The 21,076-nt window shown below is 38.7% G+C and overlaps 1 protein-coding gene across 1 annotated transcript in view; it reads left to right on the top strand.

The window, feature by feature from the left end:
- Positions 1 to 21,076, top strand: part of RYR2 (ryanodine receptor 2) — a 765,551-nt gene that overhangs the window by 262,624 nt on the left and 481,851 nt on the right. The window contains exon 3 of the mRNA XM_042907783.1: positions 10,924 to 11,028. Coding sequence (XP_042763717.1) covers positions 10,924 to 11,028 — 105 coding nt within the window. The remainder of the gene's footprint in view (positions 1 to 10,923; positions 11,029 to 21,076) is intronic.

The raw sequence follows: 21,076 nt of genomic DNA, 5'->3' as shown, positions 1-21,076 counted from the left end.
TATATGAGTGTCGTAAATCCAATTATACAGTTTTATAACTGTTTCTTTATATAAGCTTATGTCTTTTTCCACCTTTATTGAGGTATAATTGACATAACACTGTTGTGTAAATTTAAGGTGTACAGGATGTTGATTTGATACACTTATATATTGCAAAAAGATTGCCACCATAGCATTACGTAACACCTGCATCACATCACATAATTACCCTTACGTTTTTGCGGTGAGAACATTTAAGATCGTCTCTCTTAGCAACTTCCAAGTATATAATGCAGCATTATTAACTGTAATCACTGTGCTGTAGATTGGAGCCTCAGAATTTATTCATCTTAAACTGGAAGTTTGTACTCATTGATCAGTGTATTATCTTTTCCCCACCCCCTTGTCCGTGGTAAGCACCATTCTGGTCTCTGAGTTTGGCTTTTTTAGATTCGACATATAAGTGATACGCCGTATTTGTCTTCGTTTGACTTAGCTCACTTAGCATAAGGCCTCAGGTTCAATCCTGTTGTTGCAACAATCGTGTTGTTGCAAATGGCAGCAATTCCTTCTTTCTTACGGCTGAATAATGCTCCATTGTGTATGCCCCACATCTTCTTTATCCATCCATTCATCGATACTTAGATTGTCCCCATATCTTAAATATCTTGATAAATGCTGCAATGAATATGGGAGTGCAGATCCTGTCTTCATTTCTGTTGCGTATACACCCAGAAGTGGAGTTGCTGGATTGTAGGGGATTTCTATTTTTAATTTTTTGAGAAATCTCCATACTCTTTTTCATAGTGGCTGCACCAATTTACGTTTCCATCACATGTAAACGTATTCCCTTTTCTCCACAATGTTGCCAATATTTGTTATTTCCTGTCTTCTTCATAATAACCATTCTATCAGGTGTGAGGTGATATCTCATTATGGTTTTTATTTGCATTTTCCTGACAGTGATGTAGAACACCTCTTTATGTACCTTTTGGCCATTTGAATGTGTTCTTTGGAAAAGTATTCAAGTCCTTTTGCCCATTTTTGTTAAAAAATTTTTTTCAATGTTTATATTTATTTTTGAGACAGAGACAGAGCATGAATGGGGGAGGGGCAGAGAGAGAGAGGGGGACACAGCATCCGAAGCAGGCTCCAGGCCCTGAGCTGTCAGCACAGAGCCCGACGCGGGGCTCGAACTTGTCAACCGCAAGATCGTGACCTGAGCTGGAGTCGGCACTTAACCGACTGAGCCACCCAGGTGCCCCTCGTCCATTTTTAAATTGGATTGTTTGTTTGCTGTTGAGTTGTATGCGTTCTTCATACATTTTGGGTATAAATCCCTTATCAGATAAATGTTTTGTCTTTTCATTTTGTTGATGGTTTCCTTTGATGTGTAGAAGCATTTTAGTTTGATGTAGCCCCATTTATTTTTACTTTTGTTGCCTTTGCTTCTGGTGTCAAATCCAAAATCTCATTACCAAGACTGATGTCAGGTTTTCTTCTAGGAGTATTCTGGTCTCAGGTCTTGCCTTCATGGATTTAATACGTTTTGAGTTAGTTTTTGTGTGTGGTGCAAGAGGGTGGTCCAGTTACATTCTTTTACATGTGGCCATCTGATTTTCCCTATATAGCTTATTGTTTACCCATTGTATATTCTTGGCTCCGTTGCTGTAAATTAATTGACTATATATGCATAGGCCTATTTCTGGGTCTCTGTTCCATTCTATTGATCTACGTGCCTTTTTTTTTTTTTAATGCCAATCCTGTCCTGCTTTGATTACTGTACCTTTGTCATCTAGTTTGAAACCAGGAAGCACGATGCCTCCAGCTTTGTTATTCTTTCTCCAGATTGCTTTGGCTTTTGGGGGTCTTTTGTGGTTCCATACAAATTTTACGATTGTTTGCTCTCTTTCTGTGAAAAATGCCATTGGAATTGTGTGCCCAACGTGGGATTGGATCCCACAACCCGTGAGATCATGATCTGAGTGGAAACCAAGAATCAGATGCTTAAACGACTGAGCCACCCAGGTGCCCCAGAAGAACACATTCTGATTGCCCCATTTCAAGGTTGTGTTACTTTTCTGCGTTTGGCTTTTCTTTTTTTAGGAACTTGCCTGGACTAAACCTGGGTAATATGTCTCTTCTGTGGTGTTTTAACACTGATGTCAGTGCTCAAATTTTTCTCTTCATTCTTATTTTTATTTCAGCCTGGATTCCTGTAGGTTGCCCTGTTCGTGTGTAGCATAGAGTTAGGGCAATGGTTGCACATGCATACTTTGAACAGTAAGGTTTCTGTCCTCAGCACGTGGACTTGTGTGTGGGTGGAGAAGTGCGTGCGAAGTTCAGGCCATTTGAACCCTGCTTCAGATTTACTTTCTGCTGGGTCCTTTGTGTCTCTTTGTGCGCGCACTACTCAGGGTTAGCCAGGAGTCTCTGAAGAGCTTGGGACTATTTTGCATGCTGGCAACCTCACTCAGGAATGTATGGAGTCAGACTAGAAGGGCTGTTGGGTCTTCCTGGAAAGGGTCACTTTCACAGACAACGTAGGGTACGTGACATCTGCTCCAAATCAGATGAGCTCCCTTCTGTGATGTGGCACAGCTGCTCGTCCTTACAGAGGACAGATGCTTGGGCCACACATTGTTTTTGTTTTAGTTATCAGTGTATACTTGCTATCGTGACAATGCCACATGCTTTCTACATATGTGATGAACATATATGTATTTTGCTAATCCTTAAGAATATCTCTTTGGTGCAGAGTGAAACTTTGCTCCAAAATAATTTATGGTGACTTTCTTCTTGGGCTTGTGTATTCATCCATTTACTTATGTATTTACTCCAGCTGTAAACTCTGAATTGAGTGGGGACCCTTGAGTTTTTTAATGGATTTCTCAAATTGGAGCCCAACTTCCTGGAACATCATCATGTATTTATAGGACTAGAAATTATATGCTTTAAATTCGAATAACATAGTGGGCCAACACCTAGAGTCTGGAGAGTTAGGCTTTGATAAAGATTGTGACTGATAGGTGTTTGACTTAGCAGTGTTTAGAAGTAGGGGGCTATATCCAGTGAACCCTTCACAGCATGTATGGTTTTTAAGATACCTTCATATTGAGTCTTAATTCATAGCGGAAATCTCTCTTTTGGTTTCTTTTTGAGTGTTTTGCTTTCAAAATATCATGTACTTGTGTTCTGCCCAACTATGGCTCCCACTCAAGAGGTGAGAGCAGACTCGACCTGAGATCATATTCCTGGGTGTTATTAGAATGGGAGAGGTAATGTGTGATGGAATGTCAAACTAGTGGACCTCTGTATTTGCACTGGCGCCTTTGAGTCATCTGAGTGTTAAAGTAATTGTACAAATAAGATAGATTGGCGTATCTACTTAATATTGTGTTTAAAGGACATTGTATAAAAAGATACGTGCCAGTGGGTGAAATGAACACCCAAGCAAATCATATGAAACCCTATGAAGTCACTCGGGATTTTCATGATAAACTGCTGAATTGGTAGAGCTATGGCTCTTTGTAGTGGTGATTTACACTAATTACCAGTCATTTAAACCTCCTAAAAGATCCTTCTCCACCTGGACCCATGTTGTCAAGAACGCCAAGTGCAATGGCTTGAGTTTTTCTGAAGAGATTCAAAGCCTTTAGACCCCGGGAAACCCAGACATAATCAGTTTTATCTGGTAGGATCGCATTTAGCCTTGTCTATTACAAAGCTGAAAATTAGTTTACATAGGATAAATGTTTCTTTCTCTAAGGCAATTGCATGTTAATCTTTGGTGCAAAGTGGGATGAAGGGAAAAAGAATATGACAAGAAAAACTACCCAGACCTGTGAACTCTCATAGAAAGGTGTGAAAGTCTTGTAATAACCACATTGGCAGGCTGGGGATATAGTGAAGTGTTATGACTGGAGTTTTGAAGACATATAAAGAGGAAAAAGTGAACGAGGATTTTTCTTATATCCTGCTTGATAATCCCTTTTACAGTATTTCATGTAAGTCAATGGGATACAACACCATAATTTTATTGGAATGGTGGAATATGTAAACATTTTAAAGAATATTATTCCCCATCTGGTAGGTGAAATTTTGTCTGTTTCCTGTTTCTACTTGGCAGCTTAAAAAAAAACAACAACTTTATTTTTTGGAGAAGATACATTTTGGTACCTCCATAGTTCATGGAGAAGTTGACCCTCCGTGGTTACAGTCCCTTGCCAAAGGCCACTCAGCAGATGGGTAGCTGAGCAAAAACAAATCTGTCTCAACTTCAGACCATCTGCTCCACTCTAAAATATACTGTCTTCACATTTCTTGATAGAACGTTGGTTCTTCTCTTAATTTACATCTCTGCGATTCTGAGCTTTCTATCTGATTTAGGTTTTTCTTAAATTAGGCAGATAAAAATGATAGTTTATTGGCATTTTTCGGTTTATAATGCGCTGATCTTCTTATTTGAACCTCAGAACAATTCTCTGAACTATGAAAAGCATTTGCCACTTACACAGATGGGAGAGCTCAGACTGATTTACCTACGGTCCCTTGGCTAGCTACGCCCTGGGTCTGAGCGCCATGTCCTCTGATACAGTGTCTTGCTCTTTTTCTTATGCTGTCGAACTGCCATGAGCTAACATCTCATTGATTTTCAAAATACATTTTGTGATATCTGAGTTACCCCACAGGTTATGTGGAGCACACTTGGAAGTCACTGCATAAAGGTGAAGAAGCAACCTGTCTTTGTGTCAGGAGTACTAAAACAGAAGCAAAAGTGGAGATCTGTCACTTGGGCTATAACTACCTACATCCCTGTAGGCAGAAACACTTGGAATCAGAGGTTGAGGTCAACTCATTGAACAGTGAACACTGTGTGTTGTAAGCTACCACATCAGGCTGGTCAAGCGGTGGCTGGGGGGGTGAGGGTCCAAGTTGAGTGACCGTGTTACGTGGCAGAGAACTTGAACCAGTCTTCAGAAGGCATATGATACATGTAGATTCTCTAGCAGTCTTAGAGGAGCCTATATGGATAGGCTCATAGACAGCGATCTCTAAGACATATTAGTAATTTAAAATACGTAATTTGGACAAAGGGAGCCCGTTAATGGGAAAAGCCATTCTGTACGCTTCTGTGTGAGCATATGTGTAAGTGCACAACAAAAGACCTGGAAAGGGGCACAGCCAAAAGGTCATCATCCATGCGCTGACACCTGGGGGGAAGGATAAGGGAGAATGAGTATGATTAAATTTGGGAAGAGAGAGCTTTCAGTTTTTTAGTATTGTTTGAATTTTCAATAAGGAAAATGTTTTCATATGTAATTCTATTTATGTGTGATTCAAAAACATGAAATAGTTTTCATAGGTGGAGACCTGGAAATGGATATTTTAGGCTAAAGGAGGAAAAGCATGAGCAGGGGTATGAGGATGCTAAAGTGGAGTGATTAAGGGGCTCCTGGGTGGCTCAGTCATTTAAAGCGTTTGACCTTGGCTCAGGCCACGATCTCACGGCTGGCGAGTTCCACGCCTGCATCAGGCTCTGTGCTGACAGTTCAGAGCCTGGAGCCTGCTTCAGATTCCGTGTCTCCCTCTCTCTGCCGCTCCCCTGCTCACACTCTGTCTCTTTCAAAAATAAATAATAAAACCTTAAATTTTTTTTTAAAAAAATGGAGTGGTTAGTTGCTATGCAGTTTTTATATAGCGGTAAGTGATGAGCTGTGACTTACGTAGTCCCAGATAACCGGTTGCAGTTCAGTTAAGGTAATGGCATGTTTCAATAGGTTTTTTAAGTGGGTTAGGCAGATATATCTGTGGAAGCCAAATGGTTTGATGGGCACCTCAGTTGGAAACCTAACTGATTTCACACAGACTCTCCAGTGCCAACAAAGCCAGATGCCGTATGTGGTTATTCTGGAGAATTTTCTTCCCTTAAGGCCAGGTAGCTGTTAGGCAGAGGAGAACAGCGACCAATTTGTATTTTAAAAAGAAGAAAAGATACCCAACCATGCTGCTAGCTTAAGGTTTGTTATTCTTGTGAACGTACACATGTCCTCATCGAATTGGGGTTGTCTCTACGTGAAGAGTATTGCTAACCTTTCGCCTGCCCGCTTGGGGTACTGTTCTGGGCAGCCCAGGTAGACATTCAGACAGAAGCACTTTGAGTTAATTTCGCATGGGAAAGAAATGTGTGTGTAATGTGTAAGAGGTAGACAGACGTACATGCTGTGCTGTCCTTCTTAGTGTTGCATTCTGATGTGGTCTCTTTTGAAGTCCTTATAATGGAAGGCATACAGCATAAGGGTGGTTTCCACGATTTACGAGCACACTCATTGTAAGGACAGAAGAGTCCCTTGTTTTAAAATATTTACTTACTTTGGGGAGAACGCAAGTCAGGGAGGGGCAGAGGTGGGGGCAGAGGATCCAAAGTGGGCTCTGTGCTGACAGCAGCGAGCCCGACACGGGGCTCCAGCTCAGGAACCACGAGATCATGACCCGAGCTGAAGTTGGATGCTCAACCCACTGAGCCACCCAGGTCCCCTGTGAAGTTTTCTCATATTGCAGTTTGAAAACTCAGATTTCTTGGTAACAGGACTTTAAAACATAAGAGATGGAGGACAAGATGATAGCTTGCAGATGTTTGTGGGTTGAGACTCTCACGCCTGAGGTTTCTAGAACGTAATACTTTATTTCTTGTGCCTGCTGTTAGGAGTCACTTTGATATCCGGCCATTTAGTTGGTTTGTAACTAAAGAACAAGACCCTTTATTTTTCACTGACTCAACTTTCTTTTTGGGAAGTGGGAACAAAGGCTTAACATAAATACTATGTTATGGTTTAGCTATTATAAAACATTCAAGGTTATTTGAAGAAACATTCATCTACATTAAGGAATACTTTTGGTGGTTCACTTAAATTTTCTTTTTACATTTATTTATTTTTGAGGGACACTGAGAGATAGAGCACAAGCGGGGGAGGGGCAGAGAGAGAAGGGAAGACACAGAAACAGAAGCAGGCTCCAGGCTCTGAGCTGTCAGCACAGAGCCCGACGCGGGGCTCAAACTCACAAACCGGGAGATCATGACCTAAGCTGAAGTCAGATGCTTAACTGACTGAGCCACCCAGGCGCCCCTTAGTGGTTCACAAGTTGGGCACCTGGGTGGCTCAGTCAGTTAAGCAGCCAGTTAAGCAGGTCATGATCTCATGGCTTGTGGGTTCGAGCCCCACATCAGCCTCTGCGATGACAATGCAGAGCCTGCATGGGATTCTCTCTCTCCCTCCCTCTCTGCCTCTCTTCCACTCACACTCTCTTTCTCTGTCTCAAAATAAAATAAACTTAAAAAAATAAAAATAAAAGATAACAAGTTATAGTAATGATTCTGTTGCGTAAAATAACCAGATGATTTTTCCTCAGAATGAAACAAACATGATACTACAGAGCTTTGATTTGTATCGTTTCACATTTTTGTGAAAGGGGTAAGCAATATTTTCTTCTCAGCTTTTCTATTACATCTGTGTGTATTTTGAGGAGGAGAGGGGCAAAGAGAGAGAGAGGGGGAGAAGAGAAAGATGGGTCAGAAGAAAGTGGGTTGAGTCTGAGAGAGAATTACTTTTGTGGATTGTCTGTTCCTTTACTCCTGCTAATTCCTACTGTCTCGAAAAACATGTGTAACAGGCAGGTCATGCTGTGGCCAGATGAAATTAGTGTGGCAAGGTTAACACATTCCAAATTCATGTCTTTCCATGTCATTCCATTTTCAAGGGTCTTTAAAATAAATGCAAGCTGTTGTAGTGATCCATCCTTTTAACATTTTGATCAAATGAAGCATGAAACAGTTTAATAAATACATCCAGTGTATAAACTTTTGAATGTTACCAGAAACTACCTTTTCCTGAAAATACTAGAACATTTTGGATATTATGAACAGGTGCATAATTAATGATTTTTTTAAGTGTATTTATTTTGAGAGAGCACGAGTGGGGCAGGGAGGGAGGGAGAGAGAGAGAGAGAGAGATAGGGAGGGAGAGAGAGAGAATCCCAAGTAGGGATTCTCTGTGCAGAACCGGATGCAGGGCTTGAACTCACACTATGAGATCATGACATGAGATGGAGCCACGCAGGCACCCCTGATTTGTGATTTCAAACACTGTTTCTCCAGAGCAGACTCCATCCAAGAGTCAGCTTTAAGACATGAGTGGTACTCCTGAGTGCCACAGAGAGAAAGGACAGTATACAAAACTAATGACCATAGCTCCCTTATTTTGAGCTCTTGACATTGTGATACGCCTTTTTACTTACTTGTCTTTCACAAGAACTCCATGGGGATGGTGTAGTTGTTGTAATTCCTAAACCATTTTCCAGGGAAGGAAACCAAAGATTAGAAAAGTTAGCAGCTAGTAAGTAGTGAGGCCAGGATTATTGCTTAGGTGACTGTGTATAGAATCCAAGCTCTTAACTGTTTTAATATAGTCATTCTAAAGCAACTAATGGATGTGGGTCTGAAATCAGTCCAATGGTACATTGGGAACAGTTCTTGTAGATTCCTGAGAGCTATGTGTTACATATTTAGGAATTTTATGAGCTGATTTATAAACTTTGACTCCGAGATCAGCAATTATTAGAGTATTTGTGTCACAGAAATGGGCAAATGCTACCCATCAAGGCATTTTTCCCCCTGAGAAATTGGTTTACTAGCACACCATTTAATAACATGGTAGTCTATCCGCCCTGTTGGTATAGCTTCCAAACTCTCACAATTAAATGGTTAAGAATGGAATAAATGCTTTGAGTAACAGATTTTTTTCCCCATCGGCCCTTGTCTTGGTCCGATAAATTGCAGTTAATATAGTTAGACCCGAGAAAGTTAAATTTAAAAGAATTCTTCCTAATGTCATAGTAAAAGAGAAGTTCTTGCCTAGCCTCTAGTCTTTCATCTGGGCGTTTTGGAAAGGGAGCCCTTGTCCAGCTGACTGCAGACTGGGAAAGCAGTAGCTATGCCCAGATCTGGGTGTTTGCTTTGATGACCACTTGAGGTAGTCTGAGAAGGAATGGAAGGAAATTTGGGGGCATCAGAAGCCCTGAATGGGAGAATAGAGGAATCCAACGAAGGGAATTTCAGTTGGGATGAGCACTGGGTGTTGTATGGAAACCAATTTGACAATAAATTTCATATTAAACAAAGAAAAAATAAAGAACAGGGGTATGTGGGTGACTCAGTCAGTTAAGCATCTGACTCTTGATTTCGGCTCAGGCCATGATCTCACAGTTCATGGGATTGAGCCCCGTGTCAGGCTCTAGGCAAACGGTGTGGAGCCTGCTTGGGATTCTCTTTCTCTCCCTCTCTCTCTACCCCTCCCCTACCGTGTCTTTCTTTCTCTCTCTCAAAAATGAATAAATAATCTTAAAAGAAGATAAGTAACAGGGAGGCCTGGGTAGCTCAGGTGGTTTAGTGTCCAACTTTGGCTCAGGTCATGATCTCACGGTTCATGTGTTTGAATTGGGCTCTCTGCTGTGAGTGCAGACTCCACTTTGGATCCTCTGTTTCTCTTTCTCTCTCTCTGCCTCTCTCTCTCTCTCTCTCTCTCTCTCTCTCGAAAATAGATTAACATTAAAAAAAAGATTTAGGGAGGAAGGAAGGAAAGATACATACATACATACATACATACATATATACATACATGGGTGCCAGGAAGGTTTGTGGGGTATGAGTAACCTTAGTGACCAAGATTATATGTTCATTTCATCCACAAAAGAATTTTAATTCTGGAACCCTGGTTCTCCATTTTCCTTGAAACCATCAAGTATCATTCTCTGATGATAAGAATCATTTTAATGGTAGTGATTCAATTTAATAAATATTTAGACATGAAAAATTGTAATTTTGATTCATTACATCAAGTTAGAATTGTCTTCCTAATGTTCGTTTTGTGAAGAAGACATTGTGTCACTTGCATGTACTGTTTAATGTATTCATAATGGTCTTCTGTTAGGAAAATCCTCCTTTGAGCCTCTTCCCAGACCCGGTTGGATTGCCCACTAGATCCTGCTTATCTAAAGCAAAAAGCATTCATGAACGATAATATACTTGCTGTGATTGGGGCAAAAAGCATTCATGAACGATAATATACTTGCTGTGATTGGGATAGTTGTCTCTAACTCGCCAGTCAGTTCTTACCCTGTTTTCTTCACCACCTTGATAGTTAAGCTTTTGGGATTTTCACAATTTATGGAGTTATTGATTGGAGTGGAAGTTTTAAGGGAAGGAAAGAGAAAGGGAAAATACACACTCCCCACCCCACTCCAAGACAGAGCAGAAGTCAAATTGCCACATCTCTAGTTAGAGGCCAAATATATATCCAACTTGAGTAAAACAAAGTAACTGTCTTTTTTCTGGATGAAGAGAAGCCTGTGTAAATGGCTATTTTGTACCAATTCAGTTTTATATTTATTAACTTGGATAGTTTGAAGCAAGTATTATTCTGTGGTTTGTGTTTTTTATCAGCTGACTGCTCGGTAGGTTAGAAGAATGCTTGGAAGTCCAAGAAATCAGGATTTTTAATACTGCCTTGAAAAACTTGGTAATTGTGACTTTGGAAAAGTAACCTAACTTCTCTGTTTTTTTATCCACATAACAATAGTAATCATCCTTACCATGGATGACCACACAGGTTTCTGATAAAGCTCTGAGTGCAGTGCCTAAGTGAGTAGGCACTCGGTACACCGTGGCTGTTGTTATCCATAAATTAAAATGTGGATTAAGTGTGAGCAGATTAGATAATGTATTTCAGTGATTGAGGAGCTGATAATAGAGAATTTATAAGTAATCTTTTTTTTTTTTATGAAAGAAACTGAAGTTTAATAAAGTAAATTGGGTCCGACTGCTTGATGATGATGACGACAATGACAATGAAGATGATGACAATGGCTTCTCTCCCTCTTTCCACACAGAATGTTCCCCCAGACCTCTCTATCTGCACTTTTGTGCTGGAACAGTCTCTCTCTGTCCGGGCCCTACAGGAGATGCTGGCTAACACAGTGGAGAAATCAGAAGGGGCAAGTACTTAATTTATGTATACTTAACGGTATTTTAATGAATGGTTTCTTTCATAGGTATTGGATATCTTCTTTTTGCTAAAGTAAGCCAATGTGTTTTACTTGTGATTTCCTGAAGTTTGACTTCCTGCTTTATCCAGCAGTCCTGTGATGTCTTAAAGAACTTAAAAAAAAAAATCCAACCTCAAGATGATGTGTGTCATTGAACCTCATGCTTATGTCTGTGGTTTACAACAGAATCTTTCTTTTAGCATTTGTGTGTTTTCGTACATTTTCAGAGCTGTTATTGTTACCATTTTAATGAATTGCTTTATGCATGGCTATTTGTCATTAATCTTCATGTCATTTTCAAATGCCACTAACCATGTTGACTATGTTCCAAGCTTCTTTATGGCAAGTAAAATTTCATGGCACTCTTCTATACTTTAAGAAATAAAATTAGGGTGATAGGGCTTTAGTCAGTCAGAGCTTTGCAAGCAGCTAATAATTTTCTTCTGAATATTGGAATTCTTATTCTGTCCCCTAATGAAGACATTTTTCTTTGTAGCATATTTGGCAATTTAAATTTTTTTTCCATGCTATAACTTGCTATGACTGATTTCTTCACTACTTTCAATTCTTAACCAATTCATTAAAGTTTAAAATTAAGCCAGAGGATGGATGGCCAAATTCTGGTTTCTTGTGGTTTTCTTGTTTGTTCATTTATTTATTTATGGTGCTATAATTACTGCAGTGTATAGTTTAAGAAAAGTACACCATTTCCAGGACTGAAACTGAAAATTTTCTCTTGCCATTACTGTTCTATGTGTTACTGCTATTGTTTTTAATCATTGTTCCAGTTTAGATGAGTAAGAGTGTTGAAAAATAACACCTAGTTCTACAGAAAATGAATTATGATGTGATGCATTTTCATTAGCCTTGTAATTTTTAAAAATTTAGTATTACACAAAATTTAATTGGTTTGTGCATCAATTCTAAATTTGTTTTAAATGTTAATAGTATACCAGTAACTAGGGAGGACAAACTTTAGTGTTTTGTGTTTGATGGTAGAATAAAAACTTACTTTACAAAAGGTCCAAGTGTATTATGTGTGTTTTAACTTTTTTGAGTTCATTTTTGGTTACAAAAGTTTGAAATTACTGTATTAAACTATATAAAGTTTTTTTTTTTAATTCTGTTCTTTATTGCAAAGCTTTTAAAATAGGCTTACAGAGGAGTAAACCATTTCTCAGTTCAGCTAGGTTTGTTTCTACCTGGAATAACCTCTTCTGATTTTTAAACAGCACTGAAGCATGTCAGCTTTGAAATTCAAGTCTATTTTTAAAAGGAAAAATCATTTTTCTTTTGCCTCAGCATCTAGGAAAGTATATTTTTATATTTTTACTTATATATTACATATGTAGCATATTATCTTTTTACTTATATTTGTAGATACCAGCTTATATATATTATATATAATTAATGTATATGTATAATTAATATAATATAGTATAGTATATTTTTACTTATCTTTGTAGATACCAGCTTATGATGAAAGGGTCATAAATTTAAATTTTATGTTGCTAAACTCATTTTTCTAAATTTAACATATTTGAAACGATGTCTTATCCCTCCCAAATCATGGGGTTAGACTAGGTTAGCTCTAAATTTTCTGCGTGTATAGGAAGTATTGGAACTACCATTTTATTTATTTATTTATTTATTTTTTATTTTTTTTAATTTTTTTTTTTTTTCAACGTTTATTTATTTTTGGGACAGAGAGAGAGCATGAACGGGGGAGGGACAGAGAGAGAGGGAGACACAGAATCGGAAACAGGCTCCAGGCTCTGAGCCATCAGCCCAGAGCCCGACGCGGGGCTCGAACTCACGGACCGTGAGATCGTGACCTGGCCGAAGTCGGACGCTTAACCGACTGAGCCACCCAGGCGCCCCTGGAACTACCATTTTAGAAGTTATGTGTTTAAGGTATTTATTAGAATTTCTGTACCCCCACCTAATAATTTTATTTAGCTGTATTTTATTTTGAATTGTTCCCCCTCTGCAGGTTTCTCTCTGTTTCTAAGGTAGCAATTTATGTGATTTGTGAAACACCATGTTTTAAAGATCAGCGTAGCTGCCATAAGGCGTTAATTCAAAAGTATAAATTGAGAAAAATTTGCTATAGGAAAGGGACCCATTTCATTGACCTGAGTGTCAATTTTAGATGAGCAGCTTTTAGGAGGAAACCACTGTCCTCCCCTCAAGGGGATCCTATATTTTGTAGGAAGAAAGACTCTTCCAGACCACAGAGAAGTTTTGATGATACCCTGAAGTGATACTCAGAATATTTAACAACTAATTTGGCACAGGTATCATTTTCTCAGAGTGGACCCCAGCTATAATGCTAGAGGCTAAGTCCTGGAGAGACTTGGGGGTGGTCCCAGTGATTTGGGGGTATTCTGAGGTAGCCCTGGAATTTTCAGAGTTAGGGAACACTCAGGATTTGGTACCATGACTATTTACCAAGAAGGATAGAAATTCTCCATGTTATCAACCATCTAATGATGATAATACAAGCTAAATGGCATGTCTGATTGATCACATTTGATAGGTGGATGTTTCTGGCACTTGTAGGAAGCAAGTCTTTTGGATTCCAAGGGTACCCATAGCCTCATAACTAACTAGTTCTACTTTGAATTCATTATAGGAATCTATGGCAAATCCTTTTGTCAAGCAAATTATCATCTCCAACTTCATAAACTGTGCAGATTTGCTTAAGGAAAGACCCACTGTTACCAGGAGGAAGTATGTCAACAGAGTAATGCTGATTTTTCCCATAATCAACAGAGCCTTGTTCTTTTTCTAAAAAATAATTCTTTCTAAATTCCTTATGTGATTCAGTAAATTGCATAATACCATTTAATGTCCAAAATGCTGTCATGTGCACATAGCAATCTGAACACACTTGAAGATAAGGAAAAAAATTTCCATCTAAAGCCATCCTTTTTCATTTTCGCTCATATTCTTGAATCTCTCTGAATAAATGCATGGTTTTCATAAAGCTTCAGGAAACTAGCAAGAAATTCCCAACATCATTTGTGCCAAAACAAATCATGAAAATTACTGATAGCAAAAGGGTATGTGTAAGATGAAACAGGGCAAAAATATTACCTAACTTGTGAAGGTTTGATTCCACAGAGTTTTTTATTGTGACTATTCGTAAAAGAAGTAACATTTTTGTGGCACAAGAGCATTCTGAGGGATTTTATCTAAAGGGATTTTCTGAAGTATCTGTTTAATAAAAAAAATGTGTAATAAGACAGATCTAGATCATGTATTTATCCATTGACTATCATTCAGCTTTTTATTCTTATTCAAAGCATATCGATATTAAACAAACTAAGACCTGTTGATCTGAGTAGCTGCTCATAGAGCCTTTAACGTTTTGAGGGTGGAGATAAAATATGTAAAACAAGAAAAGGAAAATGATCGCTGGAGCAGTGCCCATCCCTGGGCTTCTGTACATGTACATCCTCGCTTCTGTTGCTCCTTCTGTCCTTCTCCTGGGTCTATAACTTGTCTGTCTGTGAATCCACATCTGTCAATGTCTTCTCAAAGTTCAGATTTATTTTGCAGGCTGGTGGTATAGCACAGGGCCAGTAGCAGGGCTTCATAGAATTAGAGAAATATTTTAGAATACCACTCAGCTACGTATCCTTCTGTGGCTTTGGGGAAGGTAAGTCTTTGCCATCAGGTTTGGTGGTTATTACATTATGGTGCGTGTAGACTGTTTAGCGTACATTTAACAGTGGCTATTGATATTCTTTTACTTATTCTTTTTCTCATCCCTGTGTACTCCCTTGGGAGAACTGGTACTAATTTCTTACTGCCTTTTCCCTGGACTTGGCCTATTCTTTGCAATCGTGGTTAGTCTGGCTCTGGGTCCCTCTTCCTCCGACATTCCAACCCCCCATAGTTCTGCCAGTATACTGATGGCACAATTATGTTAAACTGGAGTCTGTGATAGCATTCGCTACGTGTGTTGTGGTTAGTACAGTTTAATGAGTTAGGTGATCTTATGCTTCTGGCTATTTTATTATACCGTTGTTAATTCACAAACATTTTTAATGAATATTTTCTCCATACAGTTGTACTTGTTTAATGTATACTTTAAGGATTCCATTTCACAGGAGAACAGACAGGAACTTTCCATATAGAATAGTGGAAAGAGAAAAAAAACAAAAACAAAAAGCAACTAAGAACAACCCCGAGATGATCTTACCAGTCAAAGGTTTAAAGTAGTTATTGCAACTATGTTCAATGAAATAGAAGTTTCAAATACTTAACATTGAAGAATTATTCAGAGGAACCAACTGGAATGTCTAGACCTGAAAACCACAATATCTGAAAAGATCACCTAGCTAGCATGTGGTAGGGCTGGGGTACAAATCTCTATCCTTTGGGCTCTGAAGTCTATGCTTTTAAGCTCTTTACTATGGAATATCCATGTAATAAGAGCAGTGGCAGAGCCCGAGGTGGTATCACTGTTAAATCAGCGGGAAGAAAAGGGATGGACCCCATGGAAGGCTCTGGGAAGATAGAGTCTGAAAGATGAGGAGAACCGGGAGAAAATAGTCACAGAAGCCACATATATTGGTTTCTGTGGCTGCTGTGACAAATTACCACGCACCGGATGGCTTGAGACACCATAAATTCATTCCAATTCTTGAGGTCACACATCTACATTTATTCTCAGTGGGCTGCAGTCAAGGTGTCGGCAGGACTGCAGTCCCTGTAGGACTCTGGGGAAGAATCTGTTTCCTTGCCTTTTCTAGTTCACGTTTTTCATCTGTGGCCAATCCTCTATCTTCAAAACCAGCCACATGTATCATGTAACATACTTTCAGATTCTGGGGATTAGGATACGGATGTCTTTGGGGTACCATTATTCAGCCTGCTACTTCTGTGATGTCGTTGGAAGATGTTAAGATCAGATGAAAATCAGAGAAATCTAGTTGGATAAGGACTGAAAAATATCCTTTTTTGCAAACCGATCAGTGTCCATTTCAGTCTATCTTATATATATGTACCAATTCATATTTAAGACATATTTAAAATATTTAAGACATATTTAAAAGACTGTATTCTCTGAAGAGTTTTTTGAGTTTTTAATATTAATTGGGCATTCCAAAAGTGGATCTTAATGTTTCTTTTATATCCTTATTCTTGTATTTTGATATATGCTCAGTGCACTGCATATAAAAGACTTATTTTTTCAAACTATTGGGCAGGTCAGAAATTAAAAGAACTCATGTTGTGTCCACCCTGGTTGAGTTTTATTTCCATATTGATTTTTTTTCCTTTTGCTTTCCTCTTCATTAAAGTGGTTTAGGATAGTGTGGTGGAAAGATGAAGGGTTAACAAACCATGCTTATGGTTCATATGAGGTAGATTGTGTTCTGTACATGTTTAAAAATGAGTTTCTCAGATTGCTAAGCTAGTGACTCATTGGAAAAAAAGTGAAGTTGACTTAAACCCTTTATGTTCATTAATTTTTAAATATGTTACTGCTCTGCATCTCCTAAGTCTTTATTAAAACACAGAATGAAATGGATGATTAGTATTACACTTTTAAATAGTGTCATGGCAGTAGATGCTGAAGAGACCAGATCCAAAGACTGGACCAAGATACTTTTCAGTACAGAAAAATAATACCACACTCACAATTTTTATTTTTATTATTTTTAATTTTTTTAATGTTTATTTGTTTTTGAGGGAGAGAGAGTGTGAGCAGGAGGGTGGGGGGAAGCTGACAGAGGGAGACACAGAATCCAAAGCAGGTTCCAGGCTCTGAGCTGTCAGCACAGAGCCTGACATGGGGCTCAAACTCACAGGCTGCAAAATCATGACCTGAGCCGAAGTCGGACTCTTAAACAGCTGAGCCATCCAGGCGCCCCACAATTTTTATTTTTGCTTCAGCATGATGCCTGCCTGGAATATGGTAGGGAATAAATAAATTTTATAAATATAGATAAATATATATGTCTTCATTTGTTTATTTACTTGCTTGATTAATGGTATGTTAAAAGTAACTTCTTTGACATTAGCTATAGCAACTTCTTTCTAGATATGTCTCCTGAGGCTAGGGAAACAAAAGCAAAACTAAACTGTTGGGACTACATCAAAATAAAAAGCTTCTGCACAGCAAAGGAAACAATCAACAAAACTTAAAGGCAAGCTATGGAAATGGAAAAGATATTTGCAAATGCCACATCCAATAAAGGGCTAGTTTCCAAAATATATAAAGAACTTATATGATTCCACACCTAAAAAACAAATAATCCAATTAAAAAATGGGCAGAAGACATGAACAGACATTTCTCCAAAGAAGACATACAGATAGCTAAATGTATAAAAGATGAAAAGGTGCTCACCATCATTTATCATCAGAGAAATGCTAACCAAAACCACAATGAGATATATCACCCCACACCTGTCAGAATGGCTAAAATCAAAAACTCAAGAAACAAGTGTTGGCAAGAATGTGGAACAAAAGGAACCCTTGTGTACCTGCTGGTGGGAATACCAACTGGCATAGCCAGTAAGGAAAATAGTGTGGAGATTCTTTCAAAAGTTAAAAATAGATCTACCTGTTATCCAGCAATCACACTACTGGGTATGTACCCAAAGAATGCAAAAACACTAATTCAAAGGGATACATGCACCCCTCTGTGTTTGTAGCAACATTATTTACAGTAGCCAAGGTATGGAAACAGTAGAAGTGTCCATCAATACATGAATAGATAAAGACGATGTGATACACACACACACACACAAACAGTGTGGTGGAAAGATGAAGGGTTAACAAACCATGCTTGGGGTTCATATGATATAGATTGTGTTCTGTACATTGTGTGTGTGTGTGTGTGTGTGTGTGTGTGTGTGTGTAGGAATATTATTTAGCCATAAAAAAGAATGAAATCTTGCCATTACAGTGACAGGGATGGAGCCTAGAGCCAAATAAGAAGACATGCAGATGGCCAACAAGCACATGGAAAGAGGCTCAACATCACTGGTCATTCAGGAAATACAAATAATCAAAACCACAATGAGATACCATTGCATGCCCGTTAAGATGTCCACCATCAAAAAGACAAGAGATCACAAATGCTGGCGAAAATGTGGAGAAAAGGAAATTCTTGTACACTGTTGGTGGGATTGTAACTTGGTGCAACCACTGTGGAAAAAAGTGTGGAGAGTCCTCTAAAAATAGAACTATCATATGATTCAGCAGTTCACCTTCTGAGAATATATCCAAAGGTAACAAAATCAATAACTTGAAAAGATATCGGCACCCATTTTCACTGCAGCATTATCTACAACAGCCAAGACATGGAAACAACCTAAGCATCCATTGATGGATGAGTAGGTAAAGAAGTTGTGGTACGTGTGAGTGTGTGTGTGTGTGTATAATAGGATATTATTCATCCATAAAAAAGAATGAAATCTTGCCATTTGCAACAACATGGATGGAAATTGAGGACGTTATGTTAAGTGAGATAAGTCAGACAGAGACGAATACTGTATGACTCACTCATATGTGGAATCTACAAAAACAAAATAAAAACACAGTCATAGAAAAAGATCAGATTTGTGTTTTCCAGAGATGGGATGAGGGAGAACTGGAGGAAGGTGGTCAAAAGATAACAATTTCCTGGGAGTTCTGGGGAGCTTAATTGGTTGAATCCAACTCTTGATTTCGGATTAGGTCATGATCTCACGATTGTGAGTTCAGACCCAAAGTTGGGCTTCTCGTTGGGCTCAGTGCTGGGCATGGAGCCTGCCTAAAGATTCTCTCTCTCCCTTTCACTCTGCCCTTCCCCTGCTCATGCACACATGCTCTCTTTCTCTCTTAAAAAATTACATTTTGGGGGCCATCACCACATATACACGTACACACAACACATATATACATACACACACCACACACACAAACACCCACACACAATTTCTAGTGATAAGATAAATAGGTCCTGGGGCTGTAATGTGCCGTATGGTGGCTAGTTAACTGTGCAACTATGGCGTATAGGAAAGTTGTTAAGAGAATAAATCCTAAGGGTTGTCATCACACAGAAAATTTTTTTTCTTTTTTACTTTCTTTTGTTATTGTATCTATGTTGAGATGATGAATGCTAACTAAACTTATTGCAATAACCATTTCATAATTTGTGTAAATCAAACCATTGTGCTGAACACCTAAAACTTCTACAGTGATGTATATCAATTAATATCTCAATAAAGCCAGAAGGGGGAAAATGTAATTAGTGCCTGCCCATGCATGCAATATAAAAATACACTTAAATTTTTTTTTGGATGTTTATTTATTTTTGAGACAGAACACTAGTGGGGGAAGGACAGAGAGAGAGGGAGACACAGAATTTGAAGCAGGCTCCAGGCTCTGAACTGTCAGCACAGAGCCTGACATAGGGCTTGAACTCATGACCCGTGAGATCGCGATCTGAGCTGAAGCCGGACGCTTAACTGACTGAGCCACCCAGGTGCCCCCAAATACACTTAAATTTAAGTTAAAATTTAAATTGCAGCACCATTTCAATCTTTTATTCTCATAACAGTAATATAGAGAGTATTGAGTGCGAATATTCTCTTCATAATCCTCCTTTGCCCTGAAGATCACTTTGCTCTAAGATTGGTCTATAGCCATCTGGAATGTCACGTATAAATATATTTTTCCATAAACTGGATCACATTACAGACTATTGTGTCACCTTTTACAACTGAATCATATATGGTTTTGAAAAAAATGACACACCAAAAAAATGACACACGGGCCTATGGTCCAGTTGTAATTGATCAGGGGTCTGGCTCAGGTTTTCTGTTGTTCTCTCCCTTTGTTTTCTCTGTTTGCTTGGTTCTTAGACTAGTTTCCCTTGGGATTACAACACAGCTGCAGTGATTTCAGACATGATACCTCTATTTAACATCTTCCTTAGGCAGGCAAATGAGCTGACTTTCTGTATTTTTGTGTATGACAATGAAGAAACCTCCCAGTAGACTTTCTCTCATGCACATTGCTGCATACTTATGACTGTGGTATTTATTGGGGAACTGTGGTCAACACAGCTGGTTCCGAGCATAGGGAGGGAGAGAAGAAAGGTACATCCTACAAAATTGGGTTCTGTTTTTGGAAGAAGGAAGACAATTGCATGTGTAAATAAACATTGGATAATTTCTAACGTTGTTTGCTACAGCACATAGCAGACACGGAGTTAACATCCTTATGGCTTCATTGGAAATATTTACTTATAGTTGAGGTTCTCCAGAATCTAGAGCCAAGCAAGTTAAATCTTTATCTAGGAAAAGAGATCAAAGTCTATGCTTCATTTGTATCCAGAGTTCAGAAATGGAAAAGCCATATCCTTTTCTACCCAACTGATTCACGCTGCATTCATTCCATGAAAGGGTAGTGAGTTGCTGTCGTGAATTCTGGGCTGCAGATTCAGAGATAAATAAGAATGACTCTTTGCTCTCGAGAAATTCAGTGATCTAATAGCGACGAGAACATTTTCTCAATGAGTACAGAGGAAGGAGCCTCTACTCACTTTTCCAGCACTGTTCCCCTATACATAATCCTATATTACACCATAAATGGCTGATGTCCTCAATAGGTAAAAACTGTGGAAAGCTTAGTGGATTGGTCTGTTTATATTGAAGACAATTTGATGTTATTATTTGTATTGAAACTTCAATTCCCAAATAGCTACTATAACTTAACATTTTCTTTCAAGAGGCTGACTTCTTTTTATCTTGCTGTCCGGGAACATCCATTTGTTCGGGAACAAATACTGTTTTGGGAATGGAGTTATAATGCAAATAAATGAACAAATCACCAGCTTTTTGTGGTCATTAGCCAGCATCTTGTCTAAAGCCTCTGTACATAGCCATGTACCTGTCTTTCATCTGTGAACTTGGTGCAGTGATTTAAAAGATGAATCTGATTATAATCTAAAGGGCTGAGCCACAATTATTTATCTGTCACTTTTGTGAATGT

The sequence above is a fragment of the Panthera leo genome, chromosome D2 (genome assembly GCF_018350215.1).
Source record: "Panthera leo isolate Ple1 chromosome D2, P.leo_Ple1_pat1.1, whole genome shotgun sequence".
NCBI classification, from domain to species: domain Eukaryota; kingdom Metazoa; phylum Chordata; class Mammalia; order Carnivora; family Felidae; genus Panthera; species Panthera leo.
Note: the sequence above shows the minus strand (reverse complement) of the source record. Positions and strands in the feature narration are given on the sequence as shown.